The sequence below is a fragment of the Ischnura elegans genome (assembly GCF_921293095.1).
Source record: "Ischnura elegans chromosome 13 unlocalized genomic scaffold, ioIscEleg1.1 SUPER_13_unloc_3, whole genome shotgun sequence".
Classification (NCBI taxonomy): Eukaryota; Metazoa; Arthropoda; class Insecta; order Odonata; family Coenagrionidae; genus Ischnura; species Ischnura elegans.
Genome location: NW_025791659.1, coordinates 5382297 through 5403218, shown reverse-complemented (window position 1 = coordinate 5403218; position 20922 = coordinate 5382297). Strand labels below are relative to the sequence as shown.

General features: G+C 40.4%; 1 protein-coding gene across 1 annotated transcript in view; it reads right to left on the bottom strand.

The window, feature by feature from the left end:
* Window positions 1-19718, bottom strand: part of LOC124172933 (ecdysone-inducible protein E75) — a 149061-nt gene extending 129343 nt beyond the window's left edge. Inside the window, exons 1-2 of the mRNA XM_046552455.1 lie at window positions 17596-19718; window positions 7852-7940 (exon numbers count right to left, since the gene is read on the bottom strand). Of these exons, the coding sequence (XP_046408411.1) occupies window positions 7852-7940; window positions 17596-17689 (183 nt within the window). The 5' untranslated portion in view covers window positions 17690-19718. The remainder of the gene's footprint in view (window positions 1-7851; window positions 7941-17595) is intronic.
* Between the last annotated feature and the right edge of the window lie 1204 nt (window positions 19719-20922).

Sequence of the window (20922 nt, the reverse complement as noted above, 5' to 3'; positions counted from 1 at the left end):
CTGCAACATTAATCTTACAAGTTAATTATAAGTAATTAACGCAAAACTATCATCATTATTATTAAATAATTAATCTTAAGCTGTGCACTCGTGGTATAGGTAAATAAGTAACCTAGCAACCAAATTGCAATCCAAAAATTACTAAAATAAAATATATTTTTACGAAGGTACAAATCCTTTTATAATACCATCTATATACCCAGTTCGCCTACAATTATATCATCTCCACAGAGCTGTAAACTAGCGTCACTATTATTAAATAATTAATCTTAAGCATAGAAAATTCGTGCAGTATGAAGAAGTAAAGACAAAATAACATTTTGCACGGCGGCAATAATTTTATCTTGACAGGTTAGCACTGCTTAATTTGCTTTTGTTTTTCTATACTAGCCCTGTAGAAGGGTAAATAATTTTCCTAAATTTTGACCGAAAATCGACAATGCACATTTTATATTGACCGACACGAAAGGAAACGGAAATATATCAAGTTAACAATAACTAAAAACTAAAATATAATAATAGTTTACTGCTACAGAAGTTAACTTCAATGCGTTATCAGGAGTGAATCGAATCTTTTTTCGCGGTCAAAGAGTTTCGACAATGGAAAGAAAAAAAATCAAAAAAACAGTTGAAGGCGAGGTCTCGCGAACATTGGATCAACAGCCAAGGTTCCCGCCGAGACAAGGTCAGCCGGGCAGCCGTAACCATGGCGACCGCTAAACAAGGTCGGGCAAATTTCTCACTGACGGGTTAAACCCGAAAAAGATTTTTCGCCGGAAGACTTGCGGTCTGAGAAAAAACATGCGTGACTAATATTCTAGGAAGGAAAATGTATCATCTGTGCAACCCAATATCTTATATGCTTTCTTAAAAAGGCCTGGCCCTACGCAGTACTCTTTTAAAAAACGAAATCATGAACTTCCCTCGACATTTCAGACACTGAAATTCGGTAGCATTTACGGAATCCTCGATTTGATAACAAAATGAGGCACATTTTCAATTTTTCGATCGATCTATTAGCCTATTTTGTTCGACCAACATTATACATTTGAATGTTCCGACCAAGATTGACCCAAAATATATCTTTAGACCAAAATTTCAAACCTCTAAACATATCTTAAACCCCATTCAAACAAGAAGAGGCACATTTTCGATTTTTTCGATTTTTTCGATCGATCCTTTAGCCTATTTTGTTCGACTTTGTTCTATTTTGTTCGTAACGCCACAAGCCTTTTTAGGCGGCTTGTTGGGTAATGTTCATTAATAGATTGAAACGTTCAAAAATATCAATGAGTTTTCAATTATATAGGGAAGACTTTAAGATCATGATTTTACATGTGTTGAGCTACTAGGCTTGAAACAATAAGTCGATTCTGACCCCTTAGCAAAATATAGAGCAAATTTCAAGTTAATTTCAATGCCAATCGATAAAAAAACAACTAACGCTTTTCCGCGTTCAACTTTTTTTTTTCGACTCTCAGCACATTTTTTTCCATTCGTGATCTTTTTTCATTTTCCGCTGGCTTCTCCTATATCTCTCGCGAGTCCAAAACTGGTCTGAAGGTCGCGCAATGAATTCTGGGTATGGGGCTGACGTCACGCGAGACCTCCAAAAGGAGGGGCGAAAAAATATGAAAAAAAGGGATTTGAAAAATTCGCTTCCCGAAAAAGTGCTATTAATCGAGAGTGTAAAATGGCGGAGGATAATATGCGAGGCGGATATGGAGTGTTTTAAGAAGCATATAAGTCATGGGGGCCCAGTCAATTGAAAGCAGAATAATTCATGCATGAAGGCCGTTTTACACGGGGCACGGAATTGCGCAGGTTAGAGCTGCATTAATTTCCAAAATGGCGTGGAATTGCGCGAATGCATGAACGAAATTAGAACAGGGGCTATTTTGACGTCTCGCATCCACGCATTCTCGCATGTGTTACAGCAAATTCACCGCTTTACACGACGCAATTTTGATTCGCACGTACGTCAGATTGCGCAAATCCGTGTACCGTGTAAAACGGCATTTATGGGGTAGTTTCCTTCATCAAAGAAAACGAAAGGCATCGATTGCGATTCGTTACCCAACCATTAGTGTATTCATAATATACAAATTATATGGTTTAAGAAATCACCGTTTAGACGAATGTTAATGGTCAATTTGAACCTCATTTGAATTAGGCCAGATTGGTGCCCGATTAGTTAAAAACCTTCCACTTTAGAACCCAGTTTGTTTAAATCCCCACTCTAGTATTGGACCCCCCAGAACGAAACTCCTGGCTACCCCACTTAAAGCCAGTAAACTGAAGTAACTTACATTTTAAAGGTACCTAACGATATCTACCAACTAGTGAATGAAATGTAAGCAATACCGGTAACTCAGTTACTTTTACTCAGTTACCACCCAAATCTCTCAACTGTTACCATCCAGCTACCTATCTGGTAACTACCAAGGCAACGCCTGAATTAAAAATTTTATCCCAACTTTTTCGTATTAATCAATTTTAAAATCCGATTGATTAGATGCAAATTTAATACTTTTAGCGCTAATAATCTTGAAGATACAGCCAGGTACAATGTGGTACCGCTGGGCCCTCATGGGGTCAAAAAATTGAAATTAAATAGGCGTCAGTTATTTCACATTTTAATGACAGAAACGTTTCAAAAAATTCTATTAAAGCACAATAAATTATCAAAATTACTCAAAAATGTCAAATCTTGCTTTTAAAAAAGTACAAATTTTCTGAAAAACGTAATTATAAATATGCTTATTGGTTGAAAAACTCTCAAAATCCCGAACAATTCACAATAAATAACAGAAAAAGTTCTTTTAGTATTGCACTACTAGCTGGTACCATATGGTACCTCTAGGCGTTAACGGGGTAATTACCAAGGCAACGCATTCCATTGTTCATGTACAGTATGATCTTGGTCTCCATCTAGATGGGTGACGTATTTTTATTATTGAACGAACTTCACATGCCTCGGTTAATCTATATACTGTAGACTAACCTTGCCTCTTTTTTTTTAGATAAACATCCAATACTAGCCTCCAAAACTTTTAATGGAAATCGAGGTTTTTATATTGGCGACATAAGGATAACAATCGCCCTCTCCCTTATCACCACCAAGGTGATACCTTATCGTTAGCCTTGAGTTAACTCCATCACGTAACCTCTAATATTGTCTCCCATTATCTTCGGGGACATTTCAATATTCTTTTAAGGAGAATCCGCTGTCATCGAACAAATCAAAACCCATACATTTCGTATATAAACAGGGAGACCTTTTGTATGCGACCACTGAACCGATTCAAACAGCCCATTACTACACTAATTAATCTGAAACGCAAAACCGAAATGATTCTACATCTAGATACTACCCCGCAAACCGCCTAAAAGGCGTGTGGCAGGGGGTGTTAGGACACAAGCCGTTTTCTCATAAAAAATGAAGTGCTCCAACGAAGGTGGGACTAGCATTTAATAAAGTCCTTTATGGTTCGGGGGATAAACAAGTTCCATTTCTATCCGTTCGGCAAAACATAAGCAAAACAAGTTTCCTTCGTTTGATGAGGTATTAATAATCCTTATTTAAGCCAAGTGCTACCTGCTAGCAGGGTACTCTACGCTACCGGTTTTTGGATGAAAAGGTAGATAAGAAGTGCTATTTCGTTCTAGTTAGGGCACCAATTGAATATGCGATCCAGATTATGAGATCCAGCGCTGAAAGAATTAAGCCATAACCCCCGGTGATCCCAGACGAGTACACTTAAACACAAACTGATTTCGTAATCATCTGTCCGTGTATTTGCATATCTATACGTTCGGCAAAACATCTCTTAATTTATCGCTTCTGTCGGACCTGGAAATAAAGTGTGGCTCTAATATTATGTTCTCCACATCGCTCTTAAAGATATCCATTCTCAATTGTTCAAGTAATCTAATCCTAGCGCGCAGCCTCCGAGCCGACCTCCAGCCGCAATTTTAATTACTTGGCTTGAAGGAGTAAAATAGAATGAATCCTACACACTATATTCACTGAATAATAATTTCATTTATCAATGTATGGCCCAAATTATTTCCTAGAGAGTCATATCGCATTCGAGCTTCAAAAAGTTTGACATCTTCTCTTTAAAGAGTAAAAATGGCTTCTTACTGGAGAAGATCCAATTGTAATTTCTTTATTAACTGTACGATCAATACACAATATATTTTGTACACACGATAGTTTGATTGAAAAAAACAAATTGCTATCTCTCCACGCATTCATTTTCACGATTATTACCAGGTTCACTTATTTTTTTTATACGTATTGTTCGCTTGTTGAGGTAATTTAGTTTTTTTTTGTCTTTTATATGAGAGAAAATTTGTTTTGAGGCATCCCAATGCAGACAAGCGCGTTAAAGCAATTACTTATTTATCCTCGTTTATTGGATTTCAGAAATATGCTTGCCAAGCCGATTCCACGGATAAAAATTCTATTAACATTTAAAAAATCTGTAAAAGCCATATTTTCACGGAAATTAAACTAAGATAAACACTTCTATTGTTAAAATTTAGTAGTATTTTTTTGTCACCAAGGAAGCCGAATTACCAACGATGGATGAAGCAAGAAATAAATTGTGGAATAGCGTTGGCGAAGAGATCTTTCTACAAAGTGAAGAATCTTCTTACAGCTGAGAATAAAAGCATAGAAGTAAGGAAACCATCAGATTCTACATAAGGAACATTTTTCCCCGTGGAAGTCAGGCTTGGACGTCGACAGCAGCAGAGAAGTCAAGAAAGAAAGCATTTGGAATGTGGTGCTATCGAAGAGGGAGGATATTTACTGCAAACGCTTCGAAGATGTGAAGAATATTTTCTTAATGTATGTATATATTGCTAATTTCCTCGCTTCAATTGTCTTTAGGAACGAAATGTTAAACGTGATCGTTTGCAGCTAAAATTTTCTCACATGTGGCGAGGCCCCTTAAGGGAAGCCACAATAAAGATCATGAACGCATTGCCAACTCTAAAACCCGGATGGGTTTTTCGAAAAAGCTGGTGAGTGAACGAAAGAGTAAAAATATAAAAGGATTTATACACGTATCATACGCGAGCTTGAAAGCGAGTCTCTCCGGAGGTCAAATTCGTCTTCCGCGATAAAGTTAACAAGGTCCGCTGGCCAGCCCCGAAAAAAAAGAAGCACTAAGATCTCGCGCCCCTCCCGATGTCCCCCTTATGCCCCTCCTCCAACGTCCCCGACGACGCTATCTGGCGGCGAAATTTGATATTGACCTCATTCCGACGGCGTATCGGTGTCAATGTCAAACCTAAAGGAAGAAGAGTAGGAAGTATCCGAGAGGGATATGTGCTTCGCAGCGTCCTACTCGAACATGAAGACGTTTCAACTCTTTCACTTTCAAAAAGAACGTTATAAAGGCCGTTTTATACGGGGCACGGAATTGAGCAGGTTATAGCTGCATTAATTTCCAAAATGGCGTGGAATTGCGCGAATGCATGAACGAAATTAGAGCAGGGGCTATTTTTGCTATCTCACGTCCACGCATTCTCGCATGTGTTCTAGCAATTCATCGCTTTACACGACGCAATTTTGACAGCGCCTTTCTACAAAATGAAGAATCTTCTTACAGCTGCGAATACAAGCATAGAAGTAAGAAAATAATTCATTTGATGCTACGAATGGAGTATGTTTCTCTATGGAAGCGAGGCTTGGACGTTGACAGCAGCAGAGAAGTCAAGACTGGAAGCATTCGAAATGTGAATCTACAGAATAATGATGAAGATACAATGGATCGACCGGTAAGTAACTACGAAGTGCTAAGAATATTGGGAGAAAAGAGAATCCTTCTGCAACCTTCAACGTCAATGCCTCGCTTCTACGGACAAACATGCTCAATACCTAACATCTGATGAATTGTTTCCTTACTTCTATGCTTGCATCCTCAGATTAAGACAATTATTTTTCGCCTGCGCTGTTCCTACATAAATACAATATCAAAGTATTTTATCGCAGGATGAAGTATAGGACGCTAATATCACAGGAATACTCACGTATATAAGAATTAAGCCTAGTTAGAAGTCAATGTACATCATCAGAAGTTCCTTTTTTGTAAACATGAATACCTTTGTGCCAATTGGATTCTGTCCTTAAGTCAGAGGCTTTCCAAAGTCAGAGGTGTTCGTTATTAGGGAATGTTCGTAATTCAGAGATGTTCGACATTTGGAGGTGTTCGTAGAACAGCGGTGTCCGTTATTTAGAGGTATCATACTTGTGGACCAAACTTGGATTTATTTATTTATTTAATCCAGTCCAAAAACAGCATGAGGCCAATTACAGAGGACTACAATAACAGGAGAAAGTCTTTCTGTCCTTAAGTAAGAGGTTTTCCAAAGTCCGAGGTGTTCGTAATTCGGAAGTGTTCGTAAAACAGCGGTGTCCGTTATATAGAGGTATCATACTTCGGGACCAAACTATAATACAAATAACAAGGAAAACCAAAGGTCGCAGCTCCACTTGTGACTTTGCGGGGAGGAGTGAAGGATATATAAATACGTTACGCGAAAACAGTTGAACTCTCGGATTCCCGCAAACCTTGACTGGGCAGAGTAAACACGGACGTGGATGGAGCTTTATACACATATCTCGCCCCCGAAAACTTCGCCCAAGGGAGGATGGCCCCAAAATGCGAGGAGACCTTGGCCCAAAATCCTCATTTCCCGCAACTTTGGAGGGGAACAAGAGAGGATCGCCTCCCGCGCCGACCTAAATACATAGGACGCCCAGGGCCCGCGGGAGAAAGGCAAGGATCACCAACACACACAGCCAAAATTACGCTCGTATCGATCCGTTTCCGGGTCGATATCGGTATCGTTCAAGGTCGAGAACGAAAAACCGGCACGTATGCGAACGAGGGGAGATGCCGCGAATATTACAAATTTGGAATAATAGAAATTCGTACGTTGGCCACGCCGAGCCAAACTAAAATAATTCCTTGCCTCATACGCCTATCTCCAGACTATTCCCCGTAGAGGCCGTTTTACACGGGGCACGGAATTGCGCAGGTTAGAGCTGCATTTATTTCCAAAATGGCGTGGAATTGCGCGAATGCATGAACGGAATTAGAAAAGGGGCTATTTTACCATCTCACGTCCACGCATTCTCGCATGCGTTCTAGCAATTCATCGCTTTATACGACGCAATTTTGACTGCGCCTTCGTACACGCGTCAGATTGTGCAAGTACGTGCCCCCAGTGTAAAACGGCCTTTACACGGTGCTCGCTATCAAGCATTCATTCAAGAAATTTCGTCGTCTGTTGAGTTTTCCAGTGGCGAGTTACTTGTAAGAACAAATAACAAACGAAATTCAGTGCGCGACGCTGTTGACGTACTGGTCAGAGTGAGAAAAATGGGTGTTGAACTGGAATATTTTTACCTGAAATGAATTTTAAACAAAAGATTTAGCGCGAAGGCGCAATCAAAATTGCGTCGTGTAAAGCGGTTAAAAATTTCTAGAACACATGCGAGAATGCGTGGATGCGAGACGGCAAAATAGCCCCAGTTCTAATTTCGTTCATGCATTCGCGCGATTCCGCGCCAATGTAGAAATTAATGCAGCTCTAACCTGCGCAATTCCGTGCCCCGTGTAAAACGGCCTTAACTACAGTAGACAAAAAAGTAAAAACGAAAAACTTTTTTTGACTCCTTCGGTATGACTGTTTAAAGACTAGTTACGGCACCAAAACTTTATCCCCAAATTTCCATTTAACGATTTCAAATTCGAGGATTGATCCATTTGAAAACGTAGCAGTCAATTGTTTCGAAACTACGAGTGAATGAACAGGCAATAGGACACTTACCTTGCACCCTTCGCATGAATGGACACCGTAATGGAATCCGGAAGCTTTGTCCCCGCATACCCTGCAGAGGACAGTGGTGCCGTCGAACTCTGTGCGGAAGAAAAGAGAAACAATATTTTCGTTAGAACAATTGACAAACAAAATTCAACAAAAAAAGTTTCGTGTCGTGACACGACCTCAGTATGGTAAACATTGTTCCAATCGTTTAACATTGAAAGCTAAGGTCTTAAATTTAAGGTTCTTTCAAGGTTTTTCATTGAAATTTGTCGGTAATTTTCCCTTCAATATGGAATCAAAAAGATAAAGCATCTAAATGCTTAAGAAAAAAACATCTAAATGCATTAAAATGTTGGTATACCGGGACTTTCCACGGTTATATCTTTACGGAGTCATCCGCAATGCACAAGTTCCAAGAAAATTCCACAGAATGAAAAATCATTCGCCTTGACCGGGATTCGAACCCGGATCTCCCACTTCGCCCGCCAACCTCGGTTTCATTTATAAAGATAAAAAACACTGCTTCCGTATACATCATGCACTGATGTCCGCATTCAGAATTAAGGTTACGTCGACAGTTCGCTGATATATTTTGGAACCCTCTCATTATCGAGCTTTAGGACCGGGTGAAGACAATAATGTTATGTAGCCATGGTGATTTCACAACCATTACCTACATCGATTTGATGATAAGTCACAATGGGTGATGAATCACCAACATGCCATTGGACTCCCACATGCACACCACACGGTCCAAAAAACGTCACACATACTAACAAATTATATTACCATATGCTGTTAAAAATAATAATAAAACTGAGAAACATGCATTAAGTTATAGATAAGTTAGTAGGCTACACTACAAGTCATATAAGTAATCTATTAATGAGTTCTATCGCTGCCGTTATAACCTCTTATTGATCGTGGAAAAAAAGACAAACTGACTCTGTCTGTTCTACTGTCCATCTCTCTTATTTTATTCATATGATCTGATCTACCGTAGTGTGTCGGCGTTCGTAAGATACTTCGTTAGAAAAGACACTGCTCTTGAATTTATCTAAAAGGTTAGTCTACTTTTCAGTCTACGGTTCGACGGAGATTCCAATCCGAGTTTATATGAGAGGTCAGTTACACTAACTAAACTATCGTAACGACCTTTCACGTACCTTGCGCGTTATGACACTGTTTTTAAGCCTTTTTCACGAGTGTTCCAAACACTGGCAGCGCATTCTAAATAAAAAGTAACGAGGGAGAAGTAGCTATTTTCTCTCACTTTTTCGTCGCACTTTCCTAATATTCTTTCAACAAAACCCATTTTACGATTAGTCTGAGCTGTTATTACCCGAATATAGTTATAAACTAAACCAGGTGAAAACTAAAACAGCCCAATATAGCTGACAATCTCCTCTACAAAGTGGTTGTTCAGGGCTGCCACCATCTGCCATGAATAATTCTCCTATGAATAATTCCACTGACATTGCTTTTTTGGGTGAGAGACATGTCTTTTTTAATTGTATTACAATATAATGAAATAGATGGGACACAGAAAAACTATTTTGCAATGTTCGTATTGTTGTAACTTGTTTAATGATAGATTTTATAAGAAATTATTCAGTAAAGGTTGTTAATGCAATAAACACCAATATTCTTTAACCAAAACCCATTTTATGATTAGCCTGACCGGTTATAAATACGTTGGAATCGAACCATCAGCTCCTCCACTACAGATGTAAGGTTAAATATATATACAAGTGAAACGGAGAGTTGGAAAAATGCTTTCTCTCCTCATGCTTCTTTCGTGCTGACGATATACCGCCCCTCCCCTCCACTTCCCCTCCCAGCTCCCCCACTTCCCCCCACTCCTCCTCCGAGGCTGACCTCGACCTTGAAACACTTCTAAAGCAGCCAGCCCCCCTCAGAAGAGGATGCGTGTGAGGAAGAAGACTCTCGCTGTAACCACGACTACCAAGCATCCCTTCAAGAACACTTTCACCCAACAGGAGAACTGCTGGACGACGCATTGTTGCGACGAACCGAGGAGGTTGAAAATTTAAAGTAAGGCTGCGGGTTTCGTCAAAAACTGCTACGGGCGTACAGACAACCTTACAACGTACGAAGTTAACCATATCTTACGGACGCCAACATACTACGGAAGATCAGATCATATAAATAAAATAAGAGAGATAGATAGTAGAACAGACAGATTCAGAATGTCTTTTTTTCCACGACCAATAAGAGATTATAACGGCAGCGATAGAACTCATAAATAGATTGCATGACTTGTGGTGTAGCCGACTAACCTATGTAAAACTTAATGCATGTTCCTTAATTTTATTATTATTTCTAACAGCATATAGTAGTATAATTTGTCAGTGTGCGTGACGTTTTTTGTACTGCGTGGTGTGCATGTTGGAGTACAATTGCATGCTGGTGATTGATAACCCCCTGCCAAACACCCTAGCGGTGGCTCGCAGGGTATTATGTAGATGTAGATAGATGTAGACCGTGTTACCCAGATGTTAAGCGAATTATGCTGGGAGCCGTTGGAGACTCGGGAGGCTGCGCGCTAGGCTTAGATTGCTAGAACAATTGAAACGCATATTTTTAAGAGCGACACGGAGAACATAATATTAGAGCCCCGCTATATTTCCAGGTCCGACAGAAGCGATAAATTAAGAGAGATAGCTAGTGGATAGATATGGAAATTCGTTTCTCCCCCGAACCATAAAGGACTTATTAAACGCCAGTCCCAACTTCGTTAGAGCACTTCATTTTTTACGTGTATATGGCTGGTGTCCTAATACCTCCCTCCAAACGCCTTTTAGGTTTATCATTTCTACGCCACTTTGTAAAAAATGCAATTCTTATTCTACGTGAACACCAAAAACGTTAAAATAGTTTTGTCGTACAGCGATCTTCAAACTAACACTTGACAGATGTAATTTGTTTAACTTTTAAGACGTTTCGTTTTATTTTCACAATATATTTTATAGTTGGCTAATATGGATAAAGTAATCCGGTGAGAACCCCTATATGAGTTTATCCACGTACATCAAGCATTTGGTACAGATCCCTAGCGATGTATATCAAGGAGGATTCTATTCTTGGGGGAAGATACAATCTCTCCCACGGCAAACACGCGTGGTCTGGCAGCGACGTAAGGTGAGCTGATTTCTATACGGAAAAAAATGGTAACATCTGGCGTTTTTCAAAGCGAGGCCCAAGTCTTTCCGAAGGAAAGAGAAAGTGGTTTAGAATGATGACGTAGAGGACCCAAGGAACGTCTGAAACGTCACGATTTGTCACATCGTACACTGTAAAATAGACTAAACCTACGAGGTAATTTCAAGAACAGTCCATTTTCCGACGAAGTCAGTCCTACATACAGTAGATTCCGGTTTATCGAGACATATCGGGACTTGTGCACTTTGCCCCAATTAGACGAATTCTCTTGTAGGCATATGGGCATAAAAAAACTTTGAAACGGTAGAAAGAAGACTAAAGAATGTTTATAATGCAACATAAGTTTTTTAACTATTAATTTGGTTAATAAATAAGCTAGTTTATTTAATTTATTATCATTTTTAAGAATTATGACAATTTAGTTAAAAATATTTTTCACAGGCGACGCTGAATGGCTGTCTTTTACTAAGTCCTATTAAAGAAAAGTCCTATCCTCTTGCGGATAGTATAACAACAAGAGCTTTCAAAATAGGGCAAGAATAGGAAAATTTGTGAAAAATAAGGGTAAATCAAAGGAGGAAAATATAAAAAAAATAGTATTCTGAAAACAAAAAAATTTAATTTTGTCGCGAGTATAGAGTCTATGTCGCCGACTCATGGCCCTAAAAACCGGCATGCTGTCCCAATTAAGCGAAGAATACTCTGGGATATTCCTCTATTGGGTTCTATTCTTCAAAATCTGTCCCAATTAAGCGGCTGTCCCAATTAAGCGGCTGCCCCAAGTAACCGGTGGACCCATTAAACGGAATCTACAGTATTTTAAACGGCTCACTTGCAAACGAAACGGACATTGTGGGAAAGCGAAATGTATTATGTAGATTTAGATGCAGATGCAAGTGTTTTTTTAAATGCCAGAGATTGCGTGATTTTTTTTAAACGCCAGTGTTTGTAATTCTCATGAAATAGGCTTAAAAACAGATTTAGAATGCGTGCAAAGATAAGCAGCTAGGCACGTGTAAAGTCTTAGCGATAGTCTTGTTAGTGTAACTGCCGTCTTAGATGAACTCGGATGGGAATCTCTGTCAGACCGTAGATTGAAAAATAGACTAAACCTTTTGGATAATTTCTGGAGAAGTGTCTTTTCTAACGAAAGTTAGCCACATCTTACGAACCCTATATACTACGGTAGATCAGAGCCCCCCCTCCCCGATTTTTATGATAAGGCATAGCCACTCGCATGAGGTAAGCCTCGGAAAAAAGGAATAAAAACAGATACATAGCTGACAGTGTAAGTTTATGCTTGAATTTCTACGCAGGGAAAACATAGGCAATTCAATTAAAGAAAAACAGCTTGGACTAAAAAAACTACATAAAACGGTTTAACATTTGTGCGACTAAAACACTTTATGCAGTGGCGTAACTATGGGGGGGATGAGGGTGATAGATCCCCCCCATAAGCCTCAGAGAAATAAAAACAATATTCAAATCATTGTACACTAATATAAAACAAAAGGTAAGTACAAAAACAAATTTTATTGGGTCGATTTTTTTATATTTTTAATTATCTTTCAGCCCCGTGAATTTCAGTAAACATTTTTCCAAGTATATTAAGCCGTCTAAAAAGTAGAATTTCGGGAAATCCTCAAAATAGGCATTAGTTTGGGTAATTACTTCCTCCTAAGACGTAAACCGTTGTCCGTTAAGACATTTCTTCAAGTTTTGAAATGAGAAAAATTCACTCCGAGGCCAAACCTGATAACCGTGGATTGTCTTTTTGAAGGAGAAATATTTTCTGTTTCAAATAAGGGCGCTTTCCTTGGTTCCGACCGTCAATCGGTCTGATAACGATTCCTAATAATATCATGCTATGTATTACCATTTACCATTGTCTAGCTTTCACTTATAATAACTGCACCTGCTTAAAGTTAATTTTTTCAGTGCCAAAAATGATATTTCCAGGCACGTCAGTTTACACAATTTTTCCCGAACCCCACGAGGGGGTAGGGGGGCGTCGCCACCCCCGGCCATCTCATCCCCCCCCCTCCCCCCCAAGAGCATATTCCTAATTACGCCACAGACTTTATGATTGCCCTTTCCAAAATAATGTCTATAGCAGGGGTGTCAAACTCATTCACCTCGGAGGGCCACATTAGCCAACTCATACAGCGCTAGGGCCGCTTATGTATTTCAGGACCAACAACAGGAGAATTATATAAAATACTACCGCAACTATATTATAATTATTATTATTTAAAAAGACAACTGAAAGAGAAGAAAGAGTTTATTTAGTTCAATCCCTGGTAGTAATACTCCCAGATACTTGACACCTCTTTGCCTGCACAAGTGCATGAAGAAATGCATGTGGGTAACATGGATGAAGAGCCATTAAGTTTTGATCTTCCAACTGCAAGAGCTGTAAATCTTAGAGGAGCAAAGGAAGTGTCGATTGCGATTGAAGAAGTCATGGTGCCGGGGGCCGCAGATTGTAAGGGAGCGGGCCGAATGCGGACCGCGGGCCGCCTGTTTGACACCACTGGCCTATAGCCTTGATTCATACAACAAAAAAAGAAGAAGATTTACTTCAAAAATAAAAACATTACGTACTGCTGTAACAGAATGAACTGCCGCCCCTAGCCTATTTTGCCCTACGGTTAATCCGTAAATACCTTGAATAAATATTGTTTTTAAATCAATTTTCAATATTGTTGACCCACGTGGACTCCAAGGGTGAAAATGAGAAATTTCGTGGACAATATTCACAGGAGCACGATATTCCTATTTGTTTTTAAAAATATATTTGATACATTTTTTAAATTATATTTTTAATAGAACATAATTTAAAAAAAACATTAATTATAATATATACTTTTAAATATTTTGTTAAAAGAATATTAGGAAAGCGCGACGACAAAGTGAGAGAAATTAGCCACTTCTCCGTTAACGTTAGCCCCCATTTATAATAAGCTGCCAGTGTTTGGGACCCTTATTAAAAAGGCTTAATAACAGAGTTAGAACGCGTTCAAAGAAGAGCTGCCAGGTACGTGAAAAGTAGTTACGATAGCCTTGTTAGTATAAGTGACCCGTTAGATAAACTCGGATTGGATCGTTTTCTCCAAGTAACTAAGACATAAAGGGTGTCTGTCAAAGATTATTTGAGTTTAAATAAAGGAGGTTTACATGAAATACTGTTCGGCATATCTTACATCATTGCACAGCTATGTTGATACCTCCAGTCGCAATACCATACACTATTTGAATGAAACTCGGGTTAATGAGTTGAGAATAGAATGTTAAGAGTTGTTTTCAACATAAATAGCATGTTTTGACCTATACACTGATTTGCAGACAGTTCAGTGCTGTTCCACACATATCTTTTTATCCAATCGATCAAAAAGTAGCCTTATGACCTAACGAGCTTTTTTTCATCATGATGATTGAATCATGACCGACGTGATACCATTATTAGGTCATGACGACGTTTTTATTTGGCAACAAATGAAAACTTCCCCCTAAATCTTCTTGTATGTTAGTGCGGGTTTTTACACAATTTTTTCCAGAAAATACTAACGGCAATTGATGGAAATTTTCGTGTAATTTTAACTAGCATGCCGCATGATTAGTTCATCATTGTAATTTCCTAAAAATCTTTCGCGTAAGTAAATGGTTATAGGCGCCATCATACTTCACAAACAGGGAAACGCATGCCTTGATGTTAGAACAGCTTTTACGATCGAAGAAGACCACTTAAGTAAGAGTTCTCGATCTGACTCGTGTCTCCAAAGCACGAAATGTCATCGTTAGGACCAATTAACGAATCTACATTTGGCAACATTGCCCCGGAAATAACGATTACTTCCGTTCAATTAATCGGAGGATCCCATGCCCGATTGCTTAAGTACAAGGGGGAAAGAGGGGAACTGTGAAGGGCAGGCATTGGTCGAAACATTCGTCGTCGCCCGGGGGGGGGGGGGGGGGGGGGCAAAAATTCAGCGGCCTTCAAGACGGGCGGTGCGCGGCTAATTAGGCGAGCCGTTCTCTGGGGCATAGCCACGATTAATTGTAGGCAGGATTGGCGGCGGTAACCATGCCCGGGGACTAACAATTGAAGGTCTGTGGCAAAATATTGTATCAGGGTTTTATAGTACAGAAATTAGGAAAATATACACCGATTATCTAATTGCTGCATAAGACATGCGTTTATGTGATTTATGGTTCTCAGTCTAGTTATGAAGATGACGAACGAATGGGCAGTAAATAAGAAAATCAAATAATGTAATGTATTAAGACGTCGGAACATGCAAATTTTGCTGAAAAAAAATAATTAAAAATTCTTGCTTTAAAAACTTTCTAATGGTTAGTAAATTACTACATAAAATTCATGCAAGGTTAGAACAATGGAAAAAATAAAAAACACGCAATGAATAAGTAGACCTAGCGGGTGACGACATTAATTTTATTTATCTAGATACCGTTGCTATCCTTACTAGTACGAGGGAAGCATGACATTTTAAATCTCTCTGATTTGCGGTCTATTTCCTTTTCTAGAACATGTGCACCGTAGTACGACGGTAAATGAGGAATATGTTTCAGGCCGTCTGATTAAAAACTTGTCTCCACATTTACCAAGTTCATTTAGACTATATTTTTCTCCACGATCCTGTAAAGATACCCATCCGAACTCCCTAACATATCGATGGCTAACTTCTAAAAACAAGTAACTCAAAAATAGCAACTTTTTAGGAGAGCAAAAAAACAATTGATATTTTTAACTGTTCACTGAAATTAAACGCCAAAAGTTAATTAAACTTATAAAGAAGCATTAATTTGCAAACAAAGGGTTGTTAATTGCTTGTATTTTATTTTTTAAATGTTATTACACTTTGAAAAAAAAGGTTAGTGAAGAGTTTGATCTGGAGTGTAGCTCTCTACGGTGCGGAAACGTGGACACTGAGGAAAGAAGACGAGAGAAGATTGGAGGCATTCGAGATGTGGGTATGGAGAAGAATGGAGAGGGTGAAATGGACGGAGAAGAAAAGGAATGACGAAATGCTGGATATGGTTGGCGAGGAGAGACAGATTTTAGATGAGATACGGAGAATACAGAAGATATGGATGGAGCGAGTACTTGTGGGGTAGACAGAAATGTACAAATAAGTGCTGGACATGGTGGGTGAGGAGAGAGAGCTTTTGGATGAGATGAGGAGGAGACAGAAGGTATGGATGGAGTTAGTGCTTAGGGGTGAGGGGATATTGAAAATGGGGTTAGAGGGTAGAATGTTAGGGAAACGAGGGAGGGGAAGGAAAAGAATAGGATTTTTAGATAGATTGAAAGAGAGCAGGCCTTACAGTGTATTAAAGAAGGCAGTGCAGGAAGGAAAGGGAGGCTCCCAGCTCACTTCTTGAATACTCCATGAAAACCTACCTTAATCGGTAGAATACTAATAATAAAAATAATAATTACACTTTGTTTATGATACCTGTCTCAAACCGGCCGAATTTGAGGTAAGTGTTGTTAGAACTTAGCCATCGATATTGAAATCGCTGATTGACGCACATATAAATTATAACTATTACGTATCGCGGGAATATACTGGGGTTAAATCTGGAGGAAGTGTAATCTACGATAAAATTCTCATAGTAGAAATATCTCGGCTAATGTTTCGGCTGCTTAGCGTTAAAAACGGAAGATGGCGACGCTAAGTTTTTGGCAAGAAACACGTCATGAAATTTCGTCAGTCCAGCAGAAGTATAGAGACCGCTGAACGACGAAAGAATAATATAATATTAAAAAAGTATTTTCGTACAGTAAGAATGGCATTTTGTTGAAAATTACTAGTTACGAAAGTACAAGTTACGAAAACTAAAAACCTTAAACAAATTATAAAGAAAGATTCCGATGAATGAGGCATCAAAAAGTTTTGGCCGTAAAAACTGATAATTTTAGAAAATAAAGTTTGGAGGAAACAACCGTAGGCCAAGCAACTGAGCTATAACGTCAACAGAATGAAAAAGTTTGGATCAAGAATTACTCTTTTCCTGAGGTTTCTTCAGAGACGTAGCCAGGAATTTCGTTCCCGGGGGGAGGGGGGTCCAAAACCAGGGGGGGGGGGGGCGAAATTTTTGAAAAACAAGGTACTAAGTAATGAGTTTTTAACTAATTTCAACCCTTTTCATAATCGAAAAAACTTCATTTTTTTAAAGAAATGTTTCGTAAATTCATGATTTTTCAATATTTTATTTCCATTTACGAAGGAAAGCAATTATGTTTTCATATTTCAGGGTGGGGGTTCGGACCCCCCCAGGCTACGCCAATGAGTTTCTTAAAAAATCGTATTGTCAAAATAAAAATTCGGCAAAACCACGAAAATTGGCAATGAAAGGGTAATTATAGCGGCGAACATATTTTTTATCATATCGAGTAGAGAAAATATGATTTAAGATCGATCGACAACCAGAAATGGATACGAACGAAGGCTGAATTTTGCGCGGAAGAAATTATTCCGAAAAAAAAAATCGAAAAACGAATGAATTTTGCGAGGCGAAATATAAGTTGTTATAGTTTACCTATCTTCAGCTCCGGCTCCTCCTTCACTTCGGGGGTGACGAGGGATCCTTTGGCTTGCCCGAAGGATTGAAGATCTTTCTCCGATAGAATCATCTTGTTGTACAATTATTTTCCAGCGAATATAAAAACCACACACACTTCACACAAGTGCAGGGGGAAAGTCGTTAAAATCCAAATACGAGCACGTTAAAAAAAAATCCTCTAATACTCCGTCATCAATAATTGTCTGCACTCGAGTTATAATCCGTTTGGAAATTCAGTAATCCACTGATTATATCGCAACGATCGATATGGAGTCCGCAAAACTGCAAGCCACTTCACTCACTACGCGGGTGCAAAATACGGCGATGCCCTATGACGTAACGGCGCATGCGTACAACCGCGCACCGCACCCGACACCCCTGACATCGTCCGAGACATTGCACCCAGAGTTCAATGCCATTATCCTCGACGCTCGGGAGTCGCGCAGGATGGGGTGAAAAAACAGTTTTTCCTCTATCTTCTGCGTCACACTGTCACAAAAAATTCCTTCCCGAGCAACATAAACTCCTCACGTTGAACACTGAACGCGAAGAATCACCGAGAAAACGACAGTAATTTCTCTTTTAAAAAAAATCTACGCTCCGTTTCCTAGTGACGAAGTTTTCAATTGTTTACCGTAAGGCTCCGACACAGTGACACTTCTAACAATGAGCCGTGCGGTTGTCTCCACGGTGGCGTGGCTAAAGCAACAATGCAGCCGCGACAATGTCCCTCCACGCTTCGGACAGGGAAAAGAATCGAAGCTTCCAAGGTTCCTCCGTTCGTTCAAACTCCCACTCGGAATACCGCCTTCCAGTACAAGGTCACTGTTTCTTAACTTTCTTATGGGAGTTAATGAACTTCAGGCTGGAGGAGTAGGCGGGGTGGGGGAAGGTAGGAGGAAAGTGGAAGGGGTAGAGAGAAGACTTGGGGAGGGAAAGGAAATAGAAGGTGACCAGTCGAAGACCTTGAACAGATTTATGAGCCGAAATACACTTTCGGCCAACACGGACGACGGAACGAACACACACAGCTTCTGTAAACCACGCGTTTAATCACCGATATCAACCGATTAACAACTATGGACCCACTTCACAAGCTTTGAGAAGCTATAAAAAGTTAGTCAGAGAATCTGCGACATCCAGAACTACTTGAAAACTCAAGAACCGGAGGCAAAATCACTTCGAAAGAACGAATCAGATTCGTTACGCTATAAGTCAATCTTTCGTCACTGCTCAAAACACTTCGCGAACGATTCAGATCACTCACAGAGACGCGCAAAGTATTGTTGCAACGTTTCCACGCAACGATACCGGCACAAAAATATGTATAGTTGCGCAACAATTATGGGTTGTTCACGGTCCGTTCACTTTCTCCAGCAGCACTTTCTCACGTGGACGGCGTGGATACCTTCCGGCTACTCCCCTGTATTCTGTGAGACGTAAGAGATCCACTTCTTCGCTTTCCCAAACGTGAATAAAGTCACAGCAGGAATTGTATCACCGAAGAGCGAAAGTATGCACTGCTGGGATGAAGCCACAGATTCGCGAACAAGGATATTCACAACGGTTTTTCTCCTCCGGCAAGGAAATATTTCCTTCCTGACCACCGGTTGGCCTTGTCGGGAGAATAGTTGAAGGTCTCCGAGTGGTAAGAGGGTATCACACACGACGAACACTACTCCACAATCCAAAACCGCAGACACGGGGGTTTTTAAAAATACTGGGCACAGTTAATGAGTTTGGCGAACACTTCACGTCACAAAGACGCCGATGCTTCGCAGAATATCCATTGCCTTTCCATCAAAAGAATTAATTAAAATGGCGCACGGAGCCGACGAAGCTTCGAAAACCACTGCACAAGCCAGCCGAGGAGAGCACTAACTCAGTACGGACCACGATTGTCGCCGGGAGCAACGTCCTCGGAAGTTTTTTAATTGTCGCCGCGGCACACGAGACGACTGTCGGCGACAATGACGAACGAACTCCTCCTTGACGACCGTCGCTAAGGGTGACGATTGTCACACTTTTCGACACCGAAAACAGTACAAAAATGTGGTCCGCCGATTCACGGCGGGTAACGACACATATAACACACACGTCCACTCCGTTCGCTTTTAGGATGAGTTTCTGCCGATCGTATGAAACTCGTGGGTTGAGTTCTCCCCCCCTACACGTTGCGAGTAAAGGGAGGGGAAGTAGGAGGAGAGAGGGGAGGGGACTGTGCCCTTCACAGCGACGAAGATACGGAGTGGAGTGGGAGAAATGTGACGTCCATGTTGAATTTAGGAATGGTGTGCGTGGGGTGGGTTGGATTTTCGGTGAGGTTAACACACTCTGGGGCAGGAATTAGAGGGGGTTGGGAAGCAAAGGGGGGGGGGTTGGGAGCAAGGGGATGATGTGGAAGGAAGAGAGGGGTGGCAGCGAAAGTATCGTGGTGGAAAGGGAAGTCTAAAACGTTCCCTCTCGCATGCCCGACCCACTGCGCAGCCACACCGCGCATGTGTCTCTCCCATCCTCCCGCTGAAAACACATTTCGTCGTCTAGAGTTCTTTTAGGGGAGGTGTGGGGCGAGGAGGGGAAGAGAGAGGGAGAAGGGAGGGGTGGTTCGACCTTACAAGCGGTCATGGCGGCTGGAGGGGAAGTTTGAGTCGAGGTGAGTGCACTGCGTTACCATGGAGACGCGGAGGGGAGGGAGACAGACGGAGGGGAAATGCCTGCCCCCACCACCTCCACCCCCCCCCCAATCGCTATGGACTACACTGAATATGCTCCACCACGGGGACGAGGAACTCCACCCCTTCGAATGATTGCAATCGAGTGCATTTGCGACATTTAAGAAATTTTAACCCCTTGCTCTGTAATGACAAGTCTAGCTCGTCATAAACTTTCAATGCCAAACCGCTCAATGGCAAGTGTATCTCCTCATCGGATTTCCATAATTATAGCACTATTTCGAGGAACAATATAATTATTTTGGAAGCTTATAAATGTTAAAACATTCATAGTATACATAAAATATTAACATCAAATGAAACATGATGCATTGGAAGGATTAAATTGATTTTATTCGAGTAGCGATAGCTGTGTTCTCAAAGTTTAATAATCACATTTCATTTCACGGGTCTACGTCGATTACAAAATATCATTTCATCATCTGTCATTTAAAATCTATCATACAATTGCCGGCCTTGGTGGCGGCGGGGTAACGTCCTCGTCTGCCAAACCAGAGGTCGCGGTTTCGAGTTCCGCCTGGGTAGGTTTCCACTGTCCAGTGCATGATTATTCGTGAACATTTAATTGTTA